We start from the raw sequence: 9044 nt of genomic DNA, 5'->3' as shown, positions 1-9044 counted from the left end.
CGTAAATGACGTTGGATATTTTCCAATTATATTTAGATCAAAATCACTTCTACTAATTTGTAGTCTATTATACAAGGCTTGGAGTAGTTTTGAGAATTTTAAGTCAAGTGGAAACTTAACATGGTATTTTGGGTAAGAATCATAGCGCAAATTATTTTCCTCGAATATAATTTGTCCGTCCCAGAATAAAGAAACTTTAATTCTTGGAACATCTGCCATACTTTGAATAATTTAGGAGGAATACAAAACGCAAAAACTAGATGAAACTTTGAATTTTTTTACTTTTTTTGCGTTATGCGAACTCGGTATTTATAACCAACCAACGCATGCATGCAATTACAGTGTTACGTCTAATCAAATAAGTGTGGAGAGATGCATAACGCATTATTTTACAGCGTCATGCTACATTTCAGCAGTATAGCGCAGTAAAATACTGCGTTATGACGGTATAGCGCAGTAAAATACTGCGTTATGACGGTATAGCGCAGTAAAATACTGCGTTATGACGGTATAGCGCATGTTATTATCCGTATAACGCATAATTTTATCGCGCTATACAACTGCTCCATTGTCACCTCAACTCAATCAAACAAAAAAACGTCATGATTCGAATCAAACTTTATACAACGTAATTTGACGAATAGTTGTTACCAACCACACAACATTTCACACAAAATTGAGCTACTATGTCATTTTTTGACCAATTTAGAGATATTAGCCGTGTTATATCATTCACTCCAAGCAAACATATTTGAAGCAATAGGTAGGACACAGGGGAACTAGATGATGATGATTTTCATTACTCAAATAACCCTAACGATAGATTCAATCGAGAATACAATAATAAAATGACAGAGGAGTGGGATTGGCGTGTTAGGGAGGTTGCAGCACTGGAGCACAAGTTAGCGTCAGTAGGGCTTAAACGCCCAAAAAAACGTGCTATGTCAATGCCTCGCGGAACTCCACAAGAGTTTAATTTGGCTCTTAATCGTTTTCGCGAAGAGAACAATCGGATGCAAATACGTTACCATAGGGTAGAATATGGTAGATATGGTAGCACAAGATTTAGATCCAAGTGGGATTCGGACTGTGAAATGTCCGATGAAGATTAACATTTTTCTTACAATAAGGTAAGTAGGTAGGATCATAAAGACCCTTCCCCCCCCCCCCCCCCAGGGTACTTGGGGGGGTTTGCAACTATATAAATAGCCCTTTCTTTGTTATTAGACTACACCATATTCAATGTCGAGTAGTAGAAACTCGGCTTGGTCTTTACTCCTTCCAAAAGAACCAAATAGCAACGATGAGAGTTCAAATCATAGCAGCTTTTTCGAGCGATACTAGTGATTTCAAACTAGATGAGCTAAATCCCCACCTTCTTATAGAGCGTAATGATGATTTTACGCGGTGTGAAATATTCGGATCCGCGGGAATATTATTGCGGTTTACGCGAGAATGGTCACATCGCTTGCCGAATCGAACGTCTTGTTCGTGACTTGGAAAATCTCAACGCTCCAATACCAACGAGGTACTCCTTAACCATGCCTCAAGTAGGTGCGAGAACTTGCGAGCTTGCCATGCAAAGGATTAGAAAAGAAAACAACGAGAATCTTTGGCAAGACGATGTAGATTTTACATGCTAAAGTTGGCCGAAGAACAAGCATCATCAACCGGTAGAGAACTAATCTGCTACCGAAAAAAGATATGTCTTAAGAAACCGCCAATATTTTTTTACGAGGACGATATTGAGGACTTGTACTACGATGATGATTAAGAATGTTGTGATTTTAGTTTTAAGTTTAATATATCGTTATGCTCTTAGGTATTAATTAGTATGTTAAGATTTTTTTCAAGAATGTTGTGATTGTATTTTTAATATATCATGGGTTTCTTATTAATGAATTAGTGTGTTAAGTATTTTCATCTACTCAAGGTTATGAATGATGCAATTTAATTTAATTTTTTTTTTTTGCATGAACGCTGCCATTTTGACTAAGTTTTGATTAATTATTAATGAACAAGTTTAAGTATTCGTAAAGAACTTCAAGCTAATGTCACCGAGCCTTGAACGAAAATAGCGTTCGAGCACTTTTCAACCTCTAAAACGGTCATCCGAACTTTTGTGTATCCTTGATGTGTTGATCCTACCTAATTAATCGCACAAAAATAAGTAGGGTTCTATATAAAATATTGAAGTTTCGGGGTCCGAAGCATGATTAATCTATGGTCAAAGTACGTTAAAAAGTGTAACGAAAGAAGGGTTAACCAAAAGAGTAGGAAAAAAGAAAAAAAGCAAAGCACTATAGCGCAGTAAATTACTGCGCTATAGCAGTTAACGGAGCCGTGTCCGTTAACTCTTTAGCGCAGTAATTTACTGCGCTAAAGGCATTTTCGTAACATTTTTTTTTTGTTGGGGTATTTTGGTCGAAACTGTTTTTTTTTGGGGCATTTTGGTTCCGGACTCGAATATTGGAGAGTTTTGAATTCAGCAACACATATTTTGGAGCTTAGAGGTCGTAAATAGTTGAATGATGTCTACCACGAGTTTTAACGAGGGGTCTATATAGTTTGGATAAACCCGAGATCGGAATATTTTGAATTTTTATTTTAGATTTTCATATCACGGTTTGGGTATGTTGTTTGTTATGTTGGTTTGGATCTCAATTTTAATTTTTATATTTTTCCGATTCTGAATTTGGAACTTTGAATTTTCGATTATCGGAAAATCTGAATTTCTTATATCTTATATTTAGTCACCATCCGGCTATCCATTAAACATTAGCGCATTAACTATATGTCCAATCTGGGATCTACATTAGAGATGGATTATGCTGGCTGCATGTCTTACAATACAAATGAATTTGAGATGTGTCGAAAAGAACAAAAGGAATTCGAGGAGGCATGTCTTTATTGACTGGCATTGCAAATAATGTTTTCTCACCTATAGGGAAATAATAACATGAATCTATTTGCAATGAGCAGATTCTTTTATTGTGAACACTCTAACATCAATCTAGTTGACTATTCCCCGTTTATTAAAAAAAAAATTAAAAAAATGCTACTCCTAGCTTGTAACTAACTGCGTGGTCAAGCGAAATCCAATTATACCTATATTATTATCAAATACTATAACTCCACAAAGACAGTTCGACGTCCATGTCACTTTCCATGTCATCCCAATTGAAACAACTACCTAAATGAGGAGTTGGCGAAAACAAAAGCCCTTCCGCCATCTTTTCTCGCCATCCTTCCATCTCCAACATCTCGTTATTGTCACCCCAATTGCAACATAAAATGTTCGCCATATCCATATGTAAGGACTCCACGCTAAAATCACAGCCACTTCCATGGGCCCCGCCAACAACTATCTCTTGATACTTTACTTCTTCAGTACTGGAATTGACTTCCTCATTCATGTAGTCGACTCCAACTAACTCGGGATCTTGACGGAACGCTTCGGCCGCTTTCACAGCAGCTTGGCGTAAGTCTTTAGGGTCCTTTGATATTGGCATTGGCAACCGCCAACGAGAGTCAACGAAGTTCAGAGTGGCTAGATTACCTCTAAGTGCTAATGCAGCAACATCGTGAGCTCGAGCCGCCATTTCGGGGAGTAGGGTAAGTTCCTAGCCATATTCTTTTCTGTTGACTAGGTTCGCGTAGCTCGCATACCCACTTGTTATTTTTCCTCCTCCTCACTCCCCTATAAATGGGGTGGCGAGTTTCCTGGAACTTCTTCCTTCCAGCACGTTTTTTCGGTCTGCTCGAAGCTAGTAGGAATACTCCTTCATCTTGAGCTGAAGGTGATGATGTTTCCTGCAAGTGATCTCTCTCCAGGTTTGCTGAATTGGCATCTGACATGCACAAGATCGCGTTATTATAATTCATCTATGGATAGTAGAAGAAACTACTTGTTTTCTTGAAATAGTTGCTACTGTTGTAATAGTCAATACTATTCGAACTTTGTAGTGAGTAAAGTGCTATGACTAAGAGAATGTTATTGTTGTTGATTTGTTGGTGGTATGAGGCTTTGAGAGTTTGGTGAAAGTTTGAAAGTGGCTTTTATAGAATTTGGATATAAATGGATATATGAATTAAGTAAAGAAGAAGGGAGCACGTGGCTACGAGATTGACGCGGACACGGAAATTCAGTTCATTTGGTTAAAGAATTGCGTAGGTGTTCAGTTTTTCTTCTTCTTCTTCTTCTTCGTGGGGTCTGCTTCTATTATTAAATTAGATTAAATAAATACATGCTTATTATATTTCTAGTTGCATGAGACTCGTGCTAAGCCCGGACCCAAACTTATGATAGAGAAATAATAATTTTAATTAAAAAAAAATATAGTTACTTGGGTCACATTTTTTTACTGCATAATTAATTTAATCTAATGGTAGATTAATCATTTCTTGTTGATAAGTTTTGTGGATAAAATTGTTCATAAAATCTTCTTTTACGGTTTAAAAAAATTAGCTAGGAAAAAAAATCAATTACATGAGAATCTCACTATTCAATACGAATAAAATATGACATCATATAATCACCAAAATTCAAGGTAGTTTGAATTTCTTCAAAGTGATTATTGAAATATTTGTTTCTCTAATATTTCCCCTGTCTAATTTATGTGACACCGTTTGACTTGGCACAAAGTTTAAGAAATAAAGAAAGATTTTTGAAATTTGTGATCTAAAATAAATCTTAGACATTTGTGTGTCTATAAATTATTTCATTTAGGTCAAAAGAAATTTTTTCAAGTTAAGTTATTTCTAATTATAAAAAAATAACTTTTTTTCTAGTAGATTAAAAAGAAAATGATACCATATAAATTGAAATAGATGGAGCAAGAGATAAGAAGAAATCCACAAAAAAATTACACCTTTTACAAAGGCCCACGTAAATTGTGTAAAGAAAATCAATGATGGAAAAATGAGAATACAAAAGACAAAGTAGCATCCACGTTTAGCAATTTCATAGGGTCAAATGGTACGTGAGGACGACAACTCTTTTGGATTAACACTTATATATAATAGTAATGAATGGAAAAATGAAGAAGAAAAAACTGGAAGATTCATTGGTTGAAGGAGTGAGTTGGCAAAGTTTAGGATATTATATTATTTAAAAATTGAGTTACTTTTTCTTTTTGCTTGTCCTTCCAGGTTTGGGTCAATAGGACAGAAACTTCGTCGAAGAATAAATATTTATCTACACTAGGTGCACACGAAACTAATTATTTTTACTTTAGTTTACTAACAAAATATTTTCTTTTGAGCAGTTAAGCCTGATTATCAGGTAAATTGGAACAAAGACAATTTGAAATCTTCTTACTTTTCTTGAACGAGAAATATAAGAATAAGAAAAAGAAAATAACGAAAGAGATATGACAACACATCAGTCATTACCTACGTAATGCATCTTATGTCATGGATACTAAATGGGAATATTGGAGAGTTTTGAATTCAGCCACACATATTTTGGAGCTTAGAGGTCGTATATAGTTGAATGATGTCTACCACGAGTTTTAACAAGGGTCTATATAGTTTGGATAAATCTGAAATCGGAATATTTTGAATTTTTATTTTAGATTTTCAGATCTTCAGATCATGATTTGAATCTCAATATTAATTTTTAAATTTTTTTCTATTTTGAATTTGGAACTTTGGATTTCCGATTATCGGAAAATCTCAATTTCTTATATCTTATATTTAGTGACCATCCGACTATTCATTAGACATCAGCGCATTACCTATATGTCCAATTTAGGATCTACATTAGAGATGGATTATGCTGGCTGCATGTGTTACAATACAAATGAATTTGAGATGGGTCGAAAAGAACAAAAGGAATTCGAGGAGGCATGTCTTTATTGACTGGCATTGCAAATAATGTTTTCACACCTATATGGAAATAATAACATCAATCTTGTTGACTATTCCCCTTTCTTTTTGTCCTTTTAAAAAATAAAAATAAAAAATGCTACTCCTAGCTTGTGACTAACTAGCTAGCGAAGCTAAATCCAATTATTCCTATATTAGTATCAAATACTATAACTCCACAATGACACTTCGACTTCACTTTCCACGGCATCCCAACTGAAATAACTACCTAAACGTGGAGTTGGCGAAAATAAAAGCCCCTCTGACATCTTTTCTCGCCATGCTTCCATCTCTGACATCTCATTATTTTCTCCCCAATTACAACATAAGATGTTCTCCATATCCATATGTAATGCCTTCGAGCTAAAATCACTGCCACTCTCATTATCTCCACCAACAACAATCTCTTGGTACTTTACTTCTTCAGTACTGGAAGTGACTTCCTCACTCATGTAGTCAACTCCAACTAACTCAGGATCCTGACGGAACGCCTCGGCTGCTTTCACAGCAGCCTGGCGTAAGTCTTTGGGGTCCTTCGATTCTAGCACTGGCAACCTCCAACGCGAGTCACCGAAGTTCAGAGTGGCTAGATTACCTCTAAGTGCTAATGCAGCAACATCATGAGCTCGAGCCGCCATTTCTGGAGTAGGGTATGTTCCTAGCCATATTCTTTTCTGTCGACTAGGCTCACGTAGCTCGCATACCCACTTGTTATTATTCCTCCTCCTCACTCCTCTATAAATGGGGTGGCGAGTTTCCTGGAACTTCTTCCTTCCAGCACGTTTTTTCGGTCTGCTCGAAGCTAGTAGGAATACTCCTTCATCTTGAGCTGAAGGTGATGATGTTTCCTGCAAGTGATCTCTCTCCAGGTTTGCTGAATTTGCATCTGACATGCACAAGATCGTGTTATTATAATTCATCTATGGATAGTAGAAGAAACTACTTGTTTTCTTGAAATAGTTGCTACTGTTGTAATAGTCAATACTATTCAAACTTTGTAGTGAGTAAAGTGCTATGACTAAGAGAATGTTATTGTTGTTGATTTGTTGGTGATTTGAGGCTTTGAGAGTTTGGTGAAAGTTTGAAAGTGGCTTTTATAGATTTTGGATATAAATGGATTATGAATTAAGTAAAGAAGAAAGGAGCACGTGGCTACGATATTGACGCGGACACGGAAATTCAGTTCATTTGGTTAAAGAATTGCGTAGGTATTCAGTTTTTCTTCTTCTTCTTCTTCTTCTTCGTGGGGTCTGCTTCTATTATGAAAATAAATAAATATATGCTTACTAGTATGAATAGAAAAATGAAGTAAGAATAAACTGGAAATTTTATTGGTTAAAGTAGTGAGTTGGCAAAGTTTAGGATAAGATTAAAAAATGGAGGACTATTTTTTCTTGTCCTTTCTAGCTTTGGGTCAATGAGAGAGAAAATTTGTCGAGACCCACGGGTGGCACACTCTTGACGTATGTCGTTCCAATACAGGTACGGCAATTTGTTTAATTTTAAGGATTGACTATCTTTAATCTGATTTGGTCAATTGTGAAATTAGTAAACCTACATGATTGTTTAGTTTTATTTAAAGAAAATTTCAAATTGGACCATGTACATGGTTTATATTTATTCGCATTAAGTGTTTACACGAAATTAATTATTTTAATTTTAGTTAACTACTAAAAAATAGGGTAATTTTTTTTATTTATTTTTTTGGCCAAAAGAACCACCATCAGTTGGTGGGGGGGCTATGGCATGACCCCAGCTTTTCATTCCATCAAAAACTGTACAGAGAGGTGGTGCAGTGACCAAGCCTCTTTTGAGTTACAAGAAGGATGAAGATTTCATCCCTGTACAAATATTTGCCTGCTAAGTTGAGGTTAGGGGGGATCTCTTTACAATTATAGTGTAAAGAAGGTTTATCCTTACAATCTTGGGAAGGGAAGTTAGCTATGTAAGCTATACAAAAAATAAGCTCCATACTAATCATGAGGAATTTCATATTGATTAGTTTTAGCTTTGAGCCGGAAAGAGGGTCGTCCTTCAAAATCATTCTTCAAAAGGGATTTAGCTCTTGTGGGGAGAGTTAAATCCTCCGTGAAGAATTGTTCTTGTTTGTTCTCTTCTCCGTGGTTAGCTAAGTAGTCTGCAAGAATCGTGTTAGCTTCGCGAAAGCGTATGTTTGAAGCTAATATTGCCCTGATTTTTTATCATGTTGATCTGTTGAATGAGTTCTTTGACTTGCCAAGCAATGCGAATGTCACCATTGATCATGCCAATAATCAATTTAGAGTCTGATTCGATGCTGATGGTTTGATAACCCTTGTTGATGCACCACTTCAGCCCCATCAAGATAGCTTTTGTCTCTGCAATATTGTTGCTGCATTGTCCATAGTAGGCAGAGAAAGCCATCAAGAAATTTCCATTTTCATCTCTAAGTATTCCTCCTCCTTTTCGAGTGCTGGCTTGCCTTTTGCCGCATCCATCCGTATTTAATTTAAGAAAAGCAGTCGGGTTTGATCCATTTTATGCGCTTAATAATGATTTTAGGCTTAAGATTTTCGATCATATGGCGTGGTTATGCCGTGGGCCCTCATTTTCGAGAGAAGCAAATCGAAGATTAATGATCAATCTAGCAAGGTAAGTAATTTGATCAATGACCCTTCTCTGAGTGTATTTGATGCCTTCATATCTGTAAGTACACCTTGCTTTCCATATTTCCCAACAGATAATAGTTGGAAGGCATTGGAGGAGCATAGCATGGACTTTTTATTAGACTTATGAAGCCACCAGTTCATAGCAGTCACCCTAATATCTCTAGCGGAAGAGATAATACCACAGGTAGCACCAAAATATTTCCATATTTCTTTGGCTAGCTCACTATCTCTGAAAAGATGATTAGTGTTCTCAATCTTGTGAGCTTTGCAACAAAGAACATCTGGAAGGACCACAAATATTGAATCTATGTAGAGCAGTATCCGTAGGAATTTTATTTGCTAACATCCTAGACATAAAAAATGAAGCCTTGAAGGGTAGCTTAGGATGCCAACAATTAGCTGCAGTCATATTATTAGCCCTAATCAATCTCAGTGATTTCCAAGAAGATTTACATGTGAAGATCCCGTTATGATCAGGAGTCTAAATAGGAAAGTCAATGCCATCTTTGTAAATCTTGATATTCTTTA

At 36.0% G+C, this 9044-nt stretch overlaps 1 protein-coding gene and 1 pseudogene across 1 annotated transcript; both read right to left on the bottom strand.

Moving 5' to 3' along the window:
* Positions 1-3047: 3047 nt before the first annotated feature.
* Positions 3048-4061, bottom strand: LOC132042553 (dehydration-responsive element-binding protein 1E-like; annotated as a pseudogene).
* Positions 4062-5943: 1882 nt separating this feature from the next.
* LOC132042554 (dehydration-responsive element-binding protein 1E-like) lies at positions 5944-6939 on the bottom strand. Its single transcript, XM_059433077.1, has one exon. The coding sequence runs from the start codon at positions 6786-6788 to the stop codon at positions 6030-6032; it is 759 nt and encodes a 252-aa protein (XP_059289060.1). The 5' UTR covers positions 6789-6939; the 3' UTR covers positions 5944-6029.
* Positions 6940-9044: the final 2105 nt, after the last annotated feature.

This window comes from Lycium ferocissimum, unplaced genomic scaffold (assembly GCF_029784015.1).
Source record: "Lycium ferocissimum isolate CSIRO_LF1 unplaced genomic scaffold, AGI_CSIRO_Lferr_CH_V1 ctg16121, whole genome shotgun sequence".
Taxonomy (NCBI): Eukaryota; Viridiplantae; Streptophyta; class Magnoliopsida; order Solanales; family Solanaceae; genus Lycium; species Lycium ferocissimum.
This window is presented reverse-complemented; position numbering and strand designations above follow the sequence as displayed.